At 39.0% G+C, this 19,352-nt stretch overlaps 1 protein-coding gene across 1 annotated transcript in view; it reads left to right on the top strand.

The window, feature by feature from the left end:
• The window catches only part of LOC140734030 (uncharacterized), an 80,578-nt gene that overhangs the window by 17,099 nt on the left and 44,127 nt on the right, over positions 1-19,352 (top strand). The window contains exons 3-4 of the mRNA XM_073057609.1: positions 4,464-4,526; positions 16,123-16,214. Of these exons, the coding sequence (XP_072913710.1) occupies positions 4,464-4,526; positions 16,123-16,214 (155 nt within the window). The remainder of the gene's footprint in view (positions 1-4,463; positions 4,527-16,122; positions 16,215-19,352) is intronic.

The following is a 19,352-nucleotide window of genomic DNA, read 5'->3' as shown; positions in this document are numbered from 1 at the left end:
CATGGAATACTGTGGTGTTCAAACTGACCTCTACATCCTCAGCAGCAGCTATACAGCAGCTGAAAGCTGTATTCACTCATTGTGGAATACCAGAGACACTTGTGTCAGACAATGGTCCAGAATCTTCCTGCTCAGAATTCAAAGCCTTTGCTAGGGACTATGAGTTCAAACACCAGACAAGCAGTCCACAGTACCCACAGGCAAATGGCAAAGCAGAAAGAGAAATACTAACTGTTAAGAATCTCCTACTGAAGGCAAAAGCAACGAAGCGCTGCTAGCTTATTGCTCCACACCTCTTGCAAATGGCTACAGTCCATCCGAGCTGTCAATGGGCCAGAGACTGGGAAGAAGCCTGTCCATTCTTCCTTCCCTTCACCAACCTCACTTACCGGACTGAGACAAAGTGAGAGGTTTTGAGACAACACAGTGTGAGAAAACAAAGAACATGCATGATCTCAGACTCAGAGCAAATCTTGGTCACCGCTCAGGAGTAGTGATGCCATTTGGGTTCCAGACCAATCCAGCAAAGGAACAATAGTCCAGCAGCATGTACCATGTTCATTTGTGATCAGAACATCACCAGGTGACATCTGGCGGAAGAAGCATGTGCTCATACACCTTCAAAGTCCACAAAAGGGCGAGGAAGAAATAGAGTGGCTGGATCCTTATGATGAGGCCCATTTAGCTGAGGTGGATGCACTGGTTCAGGAATCTCCATCCGCTCCAACTCTTCCAGGAACCTACACCAAATATGGTCATATATCTGTCCCACTACAGAGAGATATACTCCATAGCCTAATAGCTTAGGGCAAGTGACTTAAGAGGCAGAATAATCCTCTAACTTTGTCGGAGTGTTAAGGTAGTCTACCCTGACCCCCATTAGATTTAATGGTTTTTAGAAAGTGTTCTAATGAGACTGTTCTTCATAAAACAAGGAAAAAATGAGGGAAAACCAAGAGAGCGAGAGACAATTAAAACAAAGAGAAAGACCATTATTATGTTGGTAATTGTTTTAATATACAAAGAGAGTGAGGGATCATTAAGAACAAAGAGAACGACTGTTATAATGGTGGCAATATTTTTTGTTTATGTAAGGAGTTTAAGTTACATGCTATGTGTAAGGTGAACTGAATCGCTTAAGTTCAATATAGATCTATCGACAAGAAATACATATCAAGATTTTCCATTTTTTTTTAAGAAGGGGAGATGTTGTGATGTTTAATGGGTTAATCTTATGCCACTCAGGGAGCCACTCCCACATGGGGGGAGTTCACATATTGTACAAGCAGTGCTGTCAATGAAGTTCAGTTGTCCAGGTGTCTCTCTCTACACTCTCTCTCATATCGAACAAAACACTATATAGACATGTACAGCATAGTAAATTTTAAATTGTCCCATTCATGCCTATAGATCTAAATCGCTGTGCAAGACTTCTTCCTCTTAACAAGCAGGGTGGGTGGGTACCCTGCTTGGCAGGAAAGGCGTACAGCTGTGAACAATCTCAGGTTCTTTGGTGTCCTCCGTGGTAGTTGCAGGAGCTGACTCTGAGACTGCAGGAAGTGGTTCTGACAGCCCTGGACACTTTCTTCTCGCTTTCTCAGCTTTTCCCTCTGGATCCACTTCAATCCTTTCATCTCTGCTTTTCAACTTCATCTTTCTTTTTCTTGCCTTACTTTCTATTCCAGTTTCTTACAAGTTTCTCTGAATTTGCTAACTTCTCTAGAAATTAGGTCTCATCTATCCTCTTCCATTTCCATAGCATTGTCATCATCCTTACCTTTCTTTACCTTTTTCTAGTTTGTGCATTTTGACCTTGGGAAGGTGCTTTTAGTTCACTGGAGTTTGCTCTTCTATTCATCCCGTGACGATTTGATCTCTCCTTTTGGCTTCCTCATCCACAACATCATCTGATGAATCTTTTATTTCTGTATCTCCATTGACTCTTTTATGTTTGGTCTTCCATTCATCCAGCTGGGCTTTGGTCCTGGCATCTACTTTTACAAGGAGCTTTTTGTCTCCCACTTGAAGTTCATGCAATAACCCTAATGCATGCAGAGAAGATTCAGGTTTCATTTATTCACAGAAGCCGAATGTTTGCAACTTCCCTGAAGCTCCTTGAACTCTCTTCCAGCTTCAAACCAAGCCATATTTCACAAGTAACTGACTGACTAACATATCAGGGAGGCTTTCTCAGATATGCTGCCTACAAAAACTGTTTGTAGTTGGACCACTGCTTACATCACTTTCATGCTGCCTCTGAGCAGCATCGTACTTCCTTGGTCCAATATGCTTTCAAACCAGAAGCACAGAGGTTGGCATCAACACATGTTTGCCCTCTGTTGGGCAAAAGTTCATGGAATACAGCATGGAGACTGTTGTGGCATCATCCAGTACCTTTCTTAATTCACTCTCAGCTGACTTTATTACAGGGGATGTGGCATGTAATGGATCTCCAGTCAAGTTGTAGTTGTCTCAGCCAGTCATGCCCCCACAATGATTGCAACTTGTTTTGACCACCTACAAGCCCCATGTGGTTTGTTGGCTGTTGTATCTCTCTGTTACAAATGCCATTCCCATAGGAGTTACTCTTTCTCTAGTATAAGTTCTTACCTGGATATCTGCAAGCTTCAGTTCAGTTCATTTTAAAATGTCATTCAAACTCATTTTGTGGAATGACTGAGGCTACGTCCACATTAGACCAGATAAATCCATAACCGAAGCCTTTTCTCTTCGCTTTGACCCTCCATCCACACTGAAATGGCATTTTCCTCCCCCGAAAATGGAGCTTTTGTAAAACGCCCTCCAGAGTGTGTAAATTTGAAAATGTCTCTTGGGCAGGAGTAGTGTGGACGGGGTAAACAGAGATTTCTAGAAATACTGTCATGACGTATTAGATGGCGGCATTTCACTGTTTTCCTGAACGCAACCCCCACACAACCTAACAATTTCAGAACAGACAGCAATGAGACTGAAGCCAGAAGAGTTAGAAATGTACTCACCAAATACTTTGACCCATAACTTACTGAATAAATAAGTATACTCACTTTGCCCTGTTTTCTGTCCTCACTTGTATGAAGGTGGTTTACCTATTTATGCAAGTACTTCGCTGACAATAGATGTGTTACAACCTAATGTAACATTGTGTGGAAATACACGATAACACTGATACTGAAAAACTAGGTCAAACAATGTTATTGCCGAAATCTAATGAAATAGAAATTTTAATTCAAAAAGGAAATATTAAAAAATTTATATCTTGTATGTATAATTTGATTCAAAAACAGGCAATTAAACAAGGAGTCCATAAGTCAAGACAAAAATGGGAAAGTGATTTGAATATTAAAATTGAAGAAACAAATTGGTCAAGACTATGTCTTGATAGTATGACAAATACAATAAATGTTCGGTTAAGATTAGTGCAATATAACTTTCTACATCAATTATATATTACACCACAAAAAATAAATAAATTAAATCCAAGTTTATCTGATCAGTGTTTCCGATGTAACCAAGAAACTGGTACATTTTTACATTCTACATGGTCTTGTTCTAAAATTCAACCTTTTTGGACAAATTTAAGACTTTTACTGGAACAAATTATGGGAATACAACTTCCTCATAATCCAATATTACTTTTACTAGGTGATATTGAAGGGATAAAACCGAAACTCAAACTAAATAAATATCAGAAAGAATTCATAAAAATTGCACTGGCAGTAGCCAAAAAGGCTATTGCAGTTACTTGGAAATCGGATACATATTTAAGTATAGATTGTTGGAAGAAAGAAATCTATGGCTGTATTCCATTAGAGATAATTACTTATAATTTAAGAGATAAATATGAAACATTTTTGAAAATTTGGTGCCCTTATTTACAAAAGACAGGACTAAATATATAGGTGCTCTGAAGATGAAACAATTGGTTACTTGAGGAAAGAAATAAATATATATACTAAAGTTATTAAGAACTCCATGGAGCATGTGGGGATCTTCCAATATCCAGGCACTCTTTCTTTTTTTTTCTTTCTTACTTTCTCTTTTTTTTTATATAGGGAAGTTAGGGGGGAGGGGTTAAGGGGAGGGGGGAAGGGATATATACATTTTTTTTCCACACTTGTAATTACTTAAAAACGCAATTAAATAAAATTTTAAAAATAAAAAAAAAATAAAAACACTGATACTGACATGTTTTATACATTTAACAAGGTGCTTTATTATTACAACAGACTTAGTCAGTTTTTCAATGTTCGTCATCAGCCAGGTCATACTGTCCGTGAACTCCCTGTCGGATGCCTCCATACGCTCCAGTATTTGTTTTTTTTAAGTTTTAAGTCCTCCTGCGTGAGAGCCAACAGCTATCCATCGTTTGGCAATTTCCTTTCAAGTTTTTCTAGTCTGTAACTGCACAAACATGCACTTTCACTGCAAGATTTGACACCAGACATTTTGCTTGTTTTCTGTAGATGTCTCCTGCGCATGTCCAGAAGGAGGAGATCACCCAAATACCCATTTTAATGTGGACAGAGGTATTTTCAAAAATGATTAGTGTAGACGCCTAGCATTTTTACGTGAAACCGGCGTTTTCAAAATTATCTAGTCTAGTGTGGACATAGCCTAAAACAGCTGAGCTAGTGTTCAATGCTTGTATATATAAAATGCTTATATATAAAAATGTACAGTCGACATTTCGCGCCAAAACTCCTGAGAATCTTTTCTCTATTGTTCTAACACTGAAATTTATTTAAAGAAGGCAAAACATACAGCGTCATCCATATTGATTCAGAATCCACATTGGACCAGAATTGATTAGAGAACTTAAGGTAAAAGAACCATTAGGGGAAAGTGGTCATAATATGATCAAATTCACCATGAAATTTGAGAAGAAGCTAAAGTCAGATGTATCAGTATTACAGTAGAGTAAAGGGAATTACAGAGATATGAGAGAAGAGGTGGTCAGAATTCACTGGAAAAGAACACTGGCAGGGATGGTGACAGTGTGGTAATGTCTGGAATTTCTGGAAACAATTCGGAAGGCACAGGATATATACATCCCAAAGTGGAAGAGGCATTCTAAAGTAAAGGTGACACAGCAGTTGCTAACAAGTCAAAACCATCATTAAAGCAAAAGAGAGGTCACATAATAGAGCAAAAATTAGTGGGAATTTAGAGATTTGGGCAGCTTTTAAAAGCAAGCAGAAGGCAACTAAAAAGTCATTAAGATGGAATATGAAAGTAAGCTAGCCAGTAATATAAAAGAGGCAGGAGTATCTTCAGATACATAAAGTGTAAAAGAGAGTGTATAGAGAGTGGATATCAGGCTGCTGGAAAACAATGCTGATGAGGTAGTTCGGGGGGGGGGGGGGCAACAAAATGACAGATGAACTGAATAAGTATTTTGCATCAGCCTTCACTGTGAAAGACACCAGCGGTACAGTGGAATTTCCAGGTGTCAGGGGTCATGAAGTGTGTGAAGTTACATAACTAAAGAGAGGTTCTTGGGATATTGAAAGGTCTGAAGGTAGATAAGTCACCTGGACCAGATGGTGTACACCCTCTGAAAGAGGTGGCTGAAGAGATTGTGGAGGCATTAGTAAAGATCATTCAAGAATCACTAGATTCCAGAATGGTTCTGGGTGACTGGAAAATTCTAAATGTCACACCACTCTTCAAGAAGGGAGAGAGGTTGAAGAAAGGAAACTGTAAGCCAGTTAGTCTGACCTCCGTGGTTAGGAAGATGTTGGAGTTGATTATTAAGGATAAGGTCTTAAAGTACCTGGAAGCACATGATAAAATAGGATGAGGACAGCATGGTTTCCTCAAGGGAAAATCTTGCCTGACAAATCTGTTGGGATTCTTTGAAGAAACAGCAAGCAGGAGAGACAAAGGAGAATCGGTTGATGTTGTGTACTTAAATTTTCAAAAGGCCTTTGATAAGGTGCCACACGAAGCTGCTTATCGAGCTACAAGCCCATGGTATTGCAAGAAAGATTCTACCATGGATGTAGCAGTGGCGGATCAGCAAGAGGCAAAGAGTGGGAATAAAGGGGGCCTTTTCAGGATGGCTGCAGGTGACCAGTGGTGTTCCACAGGGGGTCTGTGTTGGATCCGATTCTTTGTACGTTATATGTCAATAATTGGAATGATGGAACTGATGGCTTTGTTGCAAATTTGCAGACAATATGAAGATAGGTGAAGGGGCAGGTAGCTTTGAGTAAGTAGAGAGGCTACTGAAGGACTTGGACAGATTAGGAGAATGGGCAAATAAATGATAAAAGGAATACAGTGTCAGGAAGTTGTTGGAAAAAAAAGAGATACCGCTTCTACCTCTTCCAACAATTCTGAGTGAGGCACAGAGAGATCTGTATTTACTGACATTTACCTTTATTGTTCAAACTAACGTACATGAATTCATACACTAAATACCTTGTGCGCACACCTGCTAAGTATCCCTGATTCTCCTGGATAGTCAAAGAATAGCAAAGGTATTACCCAGGCGGAGGAGTTTACGCTGGCCAGGCGTTCTTTGTTCCTCGTGGTCCCAATTCACTCTCCACGTGCTTCATACAGGGTTCTTCTCACTTGTATCTGCGATGGTTATTCTTCGATGTTACAGCCACCAGCACTCACAAAGAATCCACTTTTATATCCATTTCTTATCAATTCAAATGTCGCATTCCCATGTCATTGGCCGCAGGTCATGTGTCTGGCCTTTAACACCTGGTCATTGGCTCTGGTCCAAGCCAGCATTCATCTATTGTCCTCTTCCCATCAAGGGACAGTTGCTGACTCATGGCTGTTTGTTCTCAGTCAGCAATGAGCTCAAATCACCTCAGGCATTCACAATCCGGCATGTTATAGCCAACCAAAGAACACCTCACAAATAACTCCTTATTTGGAAATGACCTCCAGTTCAGCAGATTACCTGAAGAGTCTTTGTGCCTTCTTTAAAACTCTCATCAAGCCCAGCATGTCAAGCTCACAAAATGAAGAATAGAGTGTCTTCACAAAATGGCAGCCTCCACACGGCCAAGCACACGGCAAGAACAAAGACCACTTCCACTGTCCCTGATTCATTTGAATTCACTGATTTGAAGTTTGTCATTCTTTCTGGCCAACAAAGTGAATGGTCTTGCACTTCGGTAGAAGAAATGAAAAGGTTGACTATTTTCTAAATGGAGAGAAAATACAAAAAAACTGAAGCGCAAAAGGACTTGGGAGTCCTTGTGCAGGGTTCCCTAAAGGTTAAGTTGCAGGTGGAGGTTGCGGTGAGAAAGGTAAATGCAATGTTAGCATTCATTTCAAGAGGACTAGAATATAAAAGCAAAGATGTAATGCTGAGACTTTATAAAGCACTGGTAAGGCCTCTGTGCAGTTTTGTGCCCCTTATCTTAGAAAGGATATACTGAAACTGGAGAAGGTTCAAAGGAGTTTCATGAAAATTATTCCAGGATTGAATGGCTTGTCATACGATGTGTTTGATGGCTCAGGGCCTGTATTCACTAGAATTCAGAAGAATGGACGGTGACCTCATTGAAACCTATCAAACAGTGAAAGGCCTTGATAGATTGGATGTGGAGAGGATGTTTCCTATGGTGGGAGAGGCTAACACCAGAGGACACAGCCTCAGAATAGAGGGGCATCCTTTTAGAATGGAGATGAAGAGGAATTTCTTTAGACAGAGGATGGTGAATCTGTGGAATTCTTTATCACAGGCAGCTGTTGAGGCCAAGTCTGTATGTATATTTAAGGCAATGGTTGGTAGATTCTTGATTGGTCGGGGCATGAAGAAATACGGGGAGAAGGCAGGAGATCGGGGCAGATAGGAAAATTGGATCAGCCATGATGAAATTGCAAAGCAGACTCGACGGGCTAAATAGCCTGATTCTGCTCCTATATCTTATGGTCATATTACTAATTCATTGGTATTCACTAGTCAGTGTATCAATGACTGACAATGATAATGTAAAGTAGGATTGCCTAGACTTTAGATTTCCATTCCAAAAATGAAATATTTCTGTGAGAGTTCAGTCTATGGTCTGCTGCCCAGTCTAGGAGAAAGTATCAGTCACAAGTAATCCTGTTGAAGCTTTTTTATTGTCAATGTCTTCTAAAAGAATGTATTTCAAATGTTCAAACTTTTCTACAGTTGTTTGTCCTTCCATGTGTGAACTCCAGATATGGATTACTAAACAGTTACTGTTGCTTTAGTGATTACGATGTCACAGAAAATGAAATCTAAATTACCTCATAGAAAGCTAGAGACATTACTGCAACTGCCCAGCCAATGAAAAATAGACATACTCCCAGCAAAATAATTTTTGAATACAGTAAAATAATCAAAGTTTCTAACAGAAATAATTGTACGGTGTCCTTGATGTGACTTCTAAACTCCATTCGATTGCAAATTATTTGGTTCAGCTTCCAGCCAACTCCCTGTTCGATCATACATCTGAATGCCAGCTGAGAAACAATGGGACTTCCATAGCAGATGGTCATTATAAATTGTGATAGAGAGGAATTTAAGTAAAAAAAATTCAGAGCACTGAGGAACAGAAGATATACTTGATGCACCATCAATAACTCACTCTGAGACGTAAGAAGCGAGATATCAGCTTTTATTGACTGGAAGAATGAACAACACTACATCCTGGAGAATGAGGCCGGGCTCAGGCCTCAATCGCCTTTATACAGGGGTCTGTGGGAGGAGCCACAGGAGCAGTCAGCAGGGGTCTGTGGGAGGAGCCACAGGAGCAGTCAGCAGGGGGTCTGTGGGAGGAGCCACAGGAGCAGTCAGCAGGGGTCAGTGGGAGGAGCCACAGGAGCAGTCAGCAGGGGTCTGTGGGAGGAGCCACAGGAGCAGTCAGCAGGGGTCTGTGGGAGGAGCCACAGGAGCAGTCAGCAGGGGTCAGTGGGAGGAGCCACAGGAGCAGTCAGCAGGGTCTGTGGGAGGAGCCACAGGAGCAGTCCAGACAGGTATATGTAGTTCATCACAATACTAAAGGACCACCAAGGTGCCATAATCACGGAGATCTTCAAGGAAGGCGACATTCAATACTGATAACTAGAAAGGGTCTCCATGCTGCCTGCCAACATAAATGTCATCAGAAAAGTTCTCTCCTCAAAGAGGTTGAAAAACAGATCAATGAACTGAAGTGTGCATTCCATCCATGAAGAGGCACGAAGAACATGATCATATTGCATGGTCATGCCAGGAGCATTTCAGGATGTGGCATCAACAGCTATACAGGCATCCTGTTTCAACCTCATAAAAATCTTGAACTGCATCAGTCAATAGAGACTTAAAGAATTCTTCTTTAAGTTCATCATCCTATAGAAATTTGACTGCTTATTATGGTTGCTATTTGATAGCATGCAAGCTGTGATCTTAACCAGATTCCACAATATTCCCAATCTCGACATAGGCTGGTGTTAAGTAAAACACCATTCATCTCATCCAGTGCTTTTCTTTGCATCATAGTGCACTGTGCCTCAGCTCATCAAAATCCCCAATGGAACTGAATGATTTGATAGGATATATGAGAAAATCTCAAACTTGCATTGCCTCCACTCCAGAAAAAAGGCCACCACAGCTTCAGACAATAAGAATATGCAGACAATGCTTATATAAGTGCACGTTTAGAAACCAAATTCCAAGTCAGCACTAACTTATCGATTTAGAAGAGTTAAAGGAATAGGCAAAGCAAAAAATCTGCCCCTGCTGTATAACACCGTCCTTCAGCAATAAAGATCCAATATGTGATTCAGGGAATGTGGGCCACTTCCCAGATCTGTGGAATATAATCAGAACTCATCAATATTCACTTGAGGAACTCAGTATTCTAATTCTAAATTTAATTTTATTTCAAACTTTTAACGTAATGTGTATCATATAATTCATTTATCTTTCCAACATCCAATTTTTGAATGTCAGATTTATTAGATGGTGTTAACATATGCACTCTGTCATCTTGCTTAAAATACTTCCCTCTACAGACTGACTAATAATTAGCTTTCTGCCTCAATGTTTCTCTTCCACTTGCCCCCAGGAGGTTTGACTGAACTCATCTATTGTGTTCCAAGTCTTTGTTGCATTAGTAACTTAGCAGTAGCATCACATGTTGCAGATTGTATCATCATTCTATACTTTAGGAAAATGTTAGCTAACTGTTGCTTCACTGTTGAGCTTGTGCATTCCCGTTTCTTCAACTTGTATTTAAACAAATTTACTTTTTAAAATGCTAAAATAGAAATCAACAAAATTGAAGATATTTATTCTAAGCCTGGTATGCCAGGACCTGAGAAAATGAGTTTTGGTTCTTTGAAAGAACATTGTTATTCTAGGGGATCCAACATTGTATCTATCTGTAAGTATTGAGAAGTTATCCATCCTCTTGTCATGTCAATGCTTATCTTTTGGAAATATCTCACTTAGAGCGCAGTCAAATACTTCTTTGCTGTCTTGCCTCTACGGTCTTAACAGACAATACATTTATCTACCATGCTTCAAGATCATTACCTAATACAGTAAACATAATTTCTGGTAACTTTATTCAGTCATAAGTGTGAAGTTCTTTAAAAATCTGTTTTCTCAGCAGTAGAGCCTTTTTCTGGGCTGGCTGACTTACAGCATTTACAGTTTTGACATAGAAAAAATATTATAAAATATTTCACTGGAATGTTATTACCTGCCATCACCACCTACTCACAATGCATTCCAGGATGCAATCACCCGCCGGTTGATTCTGTTTTTCCCTTGTTCTATCACTCTTGCTGCTCACCTTAAATCTATGCCCTTTGGCCTTGAGATATATCTGAAAAGCTTCTCTCTATCTATCCTATTGACATAATTTGTGCAATAAGAAAATCATGGGAGCAGGAAGAGAAACAAATCATATACAGGTGGAAGAAGTTCATAAGGTAAGGCTATGGCTCAGCAGAACCTTGTTCCACCTATTACTCATCTCAGTTGTACTTCCCTATTCCTTATTTGGAAACTTGTCTGATTATCCATCCTTCTAAAATGTCTTGCCATTCCCATTTGTGAACAATGTCTTTTCTCAGCTGTCTCCAGAGCTGTAACTACAATTTCATCATTTGCTTTTTTTTTGTATGAAGATCATACTTTTATACAATGTCTGAAGCTTCATAGGGTCTCATTGAAAATATATCTACAACGATATTTATTGAGAATTGCTCATCTTTCCATTCTTGGTACTGAATGTCATTGTTGGTACTGCCAATGTGTAATCAAAAAATGCCAAGAAAGATAGGTTTTTCCAAAATAGCTAATGAGACTTTTTTTTAAAACTCCAAAGATAATTCCTCATGCATACTGTATATTCCAATCTAAGCACAGCATTTTAATCATCCTCACTGTGTATGATGCAAAAATATTTTTCTTTGCCCTCATTCGAATGTATTTGCATGTGTGAGGCCAGCTGTTTGGTTCGAATTGTCAAAGATTTTCTTGCTTAGTGCTTCTGACTATTCATACATCATTTTGAACTAAATGGTATAATGTCTATGGTCCATTATTTTTTTCAGTGACAAGCTCACACCATATACCAACAGTAAAACACCTTGTTGAATGTTCTTGTTGATTATCTTTAACCACATTGAACTGAGAATATACATGTGACAGATCCAGTTTTTGCTAACTTTGCATATAAATCCCATAATCCCATAAAGGGTATTCTTCATCATAATTTGTCTGTTCAATATCACCCTGTAATCACCAGTCACCTTTGCCCACTTTAAGACTTATTGCTGTTGATCGTTGCCCAGTCACACATCTTTGCTTAATTTTGTCCTACTTTATGCAATAAGTCGATTGTTACTATAGGTTAGTTTTGCACCTGACATATGTATATAAGCAGCATAATAGCCCTGTAAGTATCTTCAAAGATCTCTGCATACTTCCTTCCAAGTCCATCTTAGACTTTCTAAACCAATCTTTGTTTATCAATGATGGTCAATTAAGCCTAATCAGTTTCCTTTGCTGACGGTTACAACACACCAACTATTTCCTCTGATCTAAAATCTTAAGTACATCATCTGAATGTGCTTTCAAGCTCATTTACTATGCACTGACCACTTGACCATTACTGTCAGTGGCACCCATGACACACAAGCACAAGTCTTCATTGTTCTCACTTTGTGTAGACTTGCTTCCAATGCCATTTTATTGTGCCATTATTCTCCATTCTTTGAGAAGAAATTATACCACAGAAGCTGTTTTAGTTAACTACTTCACTTCAGAATTGGATGCTGAGAAGGATATGTGCATTTTTTCTTGATAGACTTTTCTTGGAAGGTGGATGTTTTCTATTGCATTAATTCTAGCATTTCTTTCTGGTCTAAAAGAAGTTGCATATGATTTGTGAAACAGAGGCATTGATTTCCACACCTGATGATGAACACCAGCGCTTCCTACAGATCCAACTTGAGTTTAAATGCAAGCAACACACACAAAATGCTGGAGGAAGTCAGCAGGACAGGCAGCATCTATGGAAAAGTGCAGTCAACATTTTGGGCCGAGACCGAAGGGCCCTGCTGAAGGGTCCCGGCCTGAAACATCGACTAAACTCTTTTCCACAGATGCTTCCTGGCCTTCTGATTTCCTCCAGCATTTTGTGTGTGTTGCTTCGATTTCCAGCATCTGCAGATTTTCTCTTGTTTGTGATTGGTTTAAATAGATATTTTCCTCTTCTCTGATAATGCACCCATCAAAAATCATGGCTGATGCAGAACACCCAAGTTGCTTGCCATTTCAGTGCCCATTTAGTTTAATTGCTGCATCCTCTGACTCATTAATGACAGTACATTTCCTGTTGACACTCCCATATTGTTAGACTCATTGGTAACTAGCATATTCCGGTGCACACAAACTCAGTTTCCCCTCTGGCCACATTATATCTGTATAACTTAACTCTTTTGTGCAGGATTTGTTCCAGTCCTTATCCAGAAAGCTCCCAAGTCATACTGTTCCCTCGTCTTCTGCAGAGTATGGCCAGAACTCTCTTTCATGACCTACCCTGCCAATATTCATTTAGAATTAATCCCTGAGGCAGTACCGCAAACTGCTGCTGTTGTTACAAATGTTGCTGGCTCACAAGTATGTTTGTAACTTGTTTCAATATTCTCTTCTTATTAGCAGTTTTGCTGTTTTAATTCTAACTATGTAGTGTCAGAAATATAAAGAGAAATAGAGAACTGTTAAAATAATTATTCCACCAATTACACTGAGCCTGCATGCATACTTCATATATAATGCAATATGGGAAGTGTTGAGATTATCTGGCTTGCTAGAAATTATGCATTTTCAAATCTCCTTTGCAAGTGAAAGCCTCATAAATGTACAGTGATTTGGTGCTCATTAGACAGGAAGTACAGAATAACATACAAGTACAGCAAGTAATTAATGTATTAGTGTTTAATACAAAGGAGTGTTAGAGTGAGGAAGTTTTACTGCACTTACATAGCGCTTTTGTGAGATCGCAGTACACCATGATTTGGTGAAATATGTATTGTGGTCATCTGATTGCCCAGAAAATATTTCTACATTTATCTTTGGTATTGTTAGCTATATCTGACTCATCAGGAGCACTTTGAATCAGAAAGGTGTTTGCTCAAGTCCCAGTTCCGAGTAATTATGATAAAGCACTATACTGTTGTTTTTGTGTGTGTGTTAAATGATGATATGTTAAATCAAGCTTGCAGAGCTCCTGAAGGCAATGTGATAGATCATGTGTCATTATTCTGTAGAAGAGTATGGGAATTGTCCTTGTGCCATGGCCAATATTTGGCTCTTAATTAACATCAATAAAACATGATGACTTTGATGTTTGTGGAGTCATGCTGAGTATGGATTGGCTGCCTGCATAACTATACTGATCACGCCTCAAAAGTCATGCATAGGCTGCAGCTTGTTTTCGGATACTCTGCAATCACAAAAAAGATTAAGTACATGAGACTTCTTTGCCTCTTCGCATTAATAACAAAATAACTCCAGAGGTATCAGCAGTCTGACTCATCTCATTACATAGAGAAATGTTCTGCCATCACTTTATCAGGTATTTAATAATATTATGCACTTATCTATTACGGAATAGATTTTAATAATTAGGATGCAGTATTTGTCCCAGCCTCTTTCTAGTATTTCTCATGCACTAAAATACACAATAGAGTATGTTAAAAAGATCAAACATGTTTTCAAGATGACTTGTAAAAAAATAATTGCATTATTATTCTAAAATGGATAGTAGCAACAAACTCCTTAAGCTAGATGGTTTCAATGTGAAAGAGGCATTTCAATGATATTAATTTCTTGTGCTACTTTGATCTTCAGACCATTCAAAAAAGTTGTGATATTGGTCAAATTTAATATCTAGGTATTATGGGACCATTTCTATGCTGAATATTCAACCTTTGTTGGAAAAACCCGATTAAGAATACATTTAAAGAAAATAAATCCCTTAACTAATATAACATGCCCAGAGTATCAAACATAAGTTTTGGCATGAAATAACACCCAAAAAAAATCCCAAAAGACACAGAATATGCAAAGGATATCTAAATTAGCCAGGTGTCATTCAGAATTTTCTTGGGCAGTATATTCAGTGTTAGAAAATACTTGGAGGATTGCAGCAGGCATACAGACATCAAACACACAGCTCCCTCAATACTGAAGCTTCCCTTATTATTCAGCCATATGTACAGTATGGGCAGCTTAATCTACTGTGCAGCTGGATCTTGTTCAATATAAAACCAGTCAGAATCATTATATGTCCCAATATTCTTAATTAGATATTCCTAACCAGCCTTCTGAACTGCAGGCTGCAAGTTCATCCTTACAATCTGTCCACCTATTTCCTGGCATTTCCCCATCCTTTGCCTTCTGTGGCAAAAAAAATAACACTGCGGTTCAATATCAGAATGTAGAACCAGCTTTTATTGACCATTATTCCAGACAGATAAGAGAGTATTAATTATTAAGTAGTTATGAAATTTGCAATATCCTTTGATGAACTTCTCTAGAACTCCTCGGAGGTTAGGATACCTAAGGCAATGTTCACCTACACCCAAGTGTTCGTCTTTTACACATGAGTCACACATGGAGAAGAAGCCTGTTTGATCACAGAGCATTGCAGCTTGTGCTTCATTTGATTCTCATCCACAGCTTCTTGCAAGGCAAAGTGAGAGCTCAGAAACACAACAGACAATACATCATATTTCCCTCTGACAAAGATGTCCTAATTCTGTATCTGTTGCTTTAATAATAAATGCATCATACCTGCTCTTAGGTTTGTATGTGACATGATCAAAAAGATCAGTCATACTGCATAAAAATGTCTTCAAGCCAACTTGTTCATGCTGAACATGGTGCCTGCATGAGTTCGTCCCATTGGTTTGTGTTTGATCAATATTTGATCTAAGCCTTTCCTAAACATGAACCTGTCCAAGAGGCTATGCCTTAAGTGACATTACGTTGGACCAGACAAATGATTTGTTGGGTTACCCAGTCCAGCTCCAGTCACTTATTCGTAGAATGCCTGTGTTCAATTTACCCATCATTTAAGTTAATTAAAACAACTTTGATTTGTTGATGCATTGAGACCAAAAATGCTGTGAATTCCCAGCAAGTCAAGCAGCATTCTGGGACGAGCAATGGAGTTAACAATAAGCCAACGGCCCTTCATCAGAGCTAGTAAAATGAAAAAACAAGTAGGTTTTAATTTGCAAAGAGGAGGAGAGATGGAAAAAGCAAAACAAAAGTGTCTTTGCTTGGGTGGAAACCAAAGCTGACACTATTACTTTTGGTGGCATTTATATAAGGGAAATGAACGCTCGGTAATCAAAGATGATATGTCTGGTGTTGTAAAAACAAAACATGTTACACATGGAGTCAAATAGCACATTGACAGGCCCTTTTGGATCCATGCTGATCAGAGTGTCCACCTAAGCTAGGTGTAGTCACCTGATACATTTTTCACTGAACCTGTATTGTTTATAAAGGGAGCTGGAAACAGAACCCAGTGAGCTGTATCCTGCAAGTTTCAGCAAGTACGTCTCAGACTGATCCTCAGTGTTCCTGATTCAACTACGCACCCTTTCCCATTTCAGATCCTTGGTCCACACTTTCGACTAATGAGTGAACCAGATGCCACGCTATCAGGATTTCTGAATGGCTGGATGCTGTATTGTTGGACGTTACTGTAAGTGCTGCCTCTCGTAAGAAGCCTGATATGGTATGAAGCATTCCTGTCCTCTGTGTAATCAGAATCAGGGTTACTATCACTGGCATATGTCAAGAAATTTGTCATTTTATGACAGCAGTACAGTACTACAGGCAGCGAGGCGGCAGATGGAATATAGTGCAGAGAAGGGATTGCACTTTGGTAGAAGAAACAAAAGTACAGATGATCTTCTAAACAGGGAGAAAATTAAAAGATCAGAGATGCAAAGGGAATTGGAAGTCCTTGTTCAGGATTCCCTGAAGATTAACTTGCAGATTGAGTTAGTGGCAAGGAAGGCAAATGCAATATTTTAGCATTCATTTTGAGAGAACTAGAATATAAGAGCAAGGATGTAATGCTGAGGCTTTATAAGGCATTGGTCAGACCACATTTGGTGTATTGTGTGCAGTTTTGGTGCTTTATCTAAGAAAAAATGTACTGGCATTGGAAACGGTCTAGAGGAGGTTCATGAGAATGCTTCTGGGAATGAAAGGGTTAACTTTTGAGGATCATTTGATGTCTCTGGTCTTGTACCCACTGCAGTTTAGAAGAATGAGAAGGTCTCATGCAAACTTGTTGGATATTAAAAGGCCCAGATAGAGTGGGCACGGAGAGGATGTTTCCAGTAGCGGGTGACTCTAGGACCAAAGGGCACAGCCTCAGAATAGAGGGTTGTCCATTTAGAACGGAAATGAGAGAGAATTTCCTTAGCCAGAGGATGGTGAATCTCTGGAATACATTGACATGGATGGATGTGGAGGCCAAGTCACTGAGTATATTTTAATCAGAGATTGATAGGTTCTTGGTTAGTTTGGGCATCAAGGATTATGAGAAGGGAAGAGCATGGGGTTGAGAGGGATAATAAATCAGCCATGATAGAATGGTGGATCCAACTCGATGGGCTGAGTGGCCTAATTCTGCTCCTATGTCTTATGGTCTTATTAAGGACCCTCACCATCTAGGACATACTCTTTTCTCATTACTACTGTTAGGGAAAAGCTACAGCAGCCTGAAGGTCTACACAACATTTTAGAAAGAACTACTTCCACTCCACTATTAGATTTCTCAATGGTCCGATCAATGACTGTCAATGAAGACTACCCCACTATTCATCATTTGTACTTCTTTGTGATTTTTTAAATATTGTAACCTATAATGATCTGTTGTGGCTGCACTGTACTGACACAAAACAACAAATTTCATGACTTGACAGTCATCGATAAAACTATTCTGATTTTGCAACTTTATCTTATATCCATAATGGGGGTTGATGAGAGTATCAGCAGCCTCTGAGTTCACCATGGCCTGGAAATGTGTGCATGATGCAGCCAGCTTTCACACAATCACTGCAGAGCCAAATTTAGCATTCACATATTCATCTAGTATGAAACTCCAGCTATTGCATTGTTGCTTCCAAATAATTATTACTCAGATCTGTAGGCCATATTATGTTTATTTTGTTTTACATTTGCTGTGAAGCGTAATATATGTTTTCCGGACAGAATATAATGGTCAGTACAGGTCGGCACAGGCTTAAAGAGCGTAATGGCATGTTTCTGTGTGGTTCAACCCTTTGCTTCCTTGATGCATTATTAATCCTATACAATGGTATAAAATACCATTTGTGGCAATACTGATTGCTATTTATTCTTGTAACATTATGGTAGTCTTCACCTACAGCACCTCTTCCTTGGTCTCCTACCTCCACCACTTCTCTTTCATTATTATGTTGAATGTTGACTACTCTCTTAGACTCTTGTGCTTGAAGGTACGGGTTCAGTTATTAGCTTATCTTAGTAGAAGAGAGTTTCTAAACCAAGCTGGATAACAGCAGGGTTCCCCAGCAAGGCAACATGTGACTAGAGTGCCATGGATTTTGAGTGCGAGTGGCTAAAGTATAATCTTAGTGGTGCTATAGTGAGTAGTGACAAAGATCAGTTGATTGCAAGATAGAAAGGATGTTAGAGGATATGCTTTTTATTTAAAGCATTCAAGGCATTGTATAAAGGAAACTAAGTATCCAACTACAGCAGTTTGTACAAAATGTTTGATACAAAGATCTCAAGAATAAAGCATGTGATCGTTAGTACAAGGCAAGCATATGACATAATAGCAAGTTGGAGAGGCCAAGTAGGTGTCACAACCACGGACTCAGCAGCGCAACAGATTTGGCAATTGCACTCGTGAATATGCACGTGTCAGATAATTATTATTTCATTATGGCAGTATCTTATTCCCTTCTTTTCGTTGTAGCACTTGAGACTTGAGCAAAGCACAGCAACATTATGCTGCCTGCTTGCATTCAGCCTTGCTTGAGAAAGTGGACTATCAAGTCGACTGACACTGAAGACTAGCGGTATTTGTTTTATATTTGGATATTCCTTTCAGCTGCGGTGTTGGCATCTAGTTTTCCATTTGAGAATTTTAGGTAATGACCCTATTTGGCCTAGCACTTACTGTTTTTCCCTTAAAATACAGTTCACATTAAAGTCTGTGAACTGTTGATCCCCTGTAGTATCTCTCCCTCCGTACCTGGGCCATAATCAAATGCACTGACAATAGATACAGAAATCATACAGACCTTGGACCTGAAAACTTAATTTTCCACAGGTTGTGAAAAAATGCTGGTTCCATCATTTTTTGTTTTTATTTCCAATTTCTTACAGCAACATTTCTTTTTAAGGTTTACGAGAACTGGTTGTTCTCCACATAGGCATATCACCTGCACAATGGAAGACTAAAATCTGTTCCACTTTCTTCAATGTCAATAGTCCTTCCTGATGCAATGACATAAGTATTTAATGTTTTTTTTTTGGCATGGATTGGAGTTATGCAAGTAAATGGACTTGATGCAGAAGTTATCACTGAAATTCTATATTAATACCTTCAGTTAAAACTGAGGTGCATCAGTTACATACAACTTTATTTGGGAAAACATACGAAAATACTGCTAACAGGTAGTTATGATGAAAAATCCAACCTATGGTCATTAACTCATAAAATAACATTGAAGCATATTTACAGCCTCAATTTGATTTTACACAATCACATTCAGAACAACAAAATATCCCAGAACACTTCTAAGGATGTCAATGAAACAAATCTATGGAGGAAGTT

The sequence above is a fragment of the Hemitrygon akajei genome, chromosome 10 (genome assembly GCF_048418815.1).
Source record: "Hemitrygon akajei chromosome 10, sHemAka1.3, whole genome shotgun sequence".
Classification (NCBI taxonomy): Eukaryota; Metazoa; Chordata; class Chondrichthyes; order Myliobatiformes; family Dasyatidae; genus Hemitrygon; species Hemitrygon akajei.
Note: the sequence above shows the minus strand (reverse complement) of the source record. Positions and strands in the feature narration are given on the sequence as shown.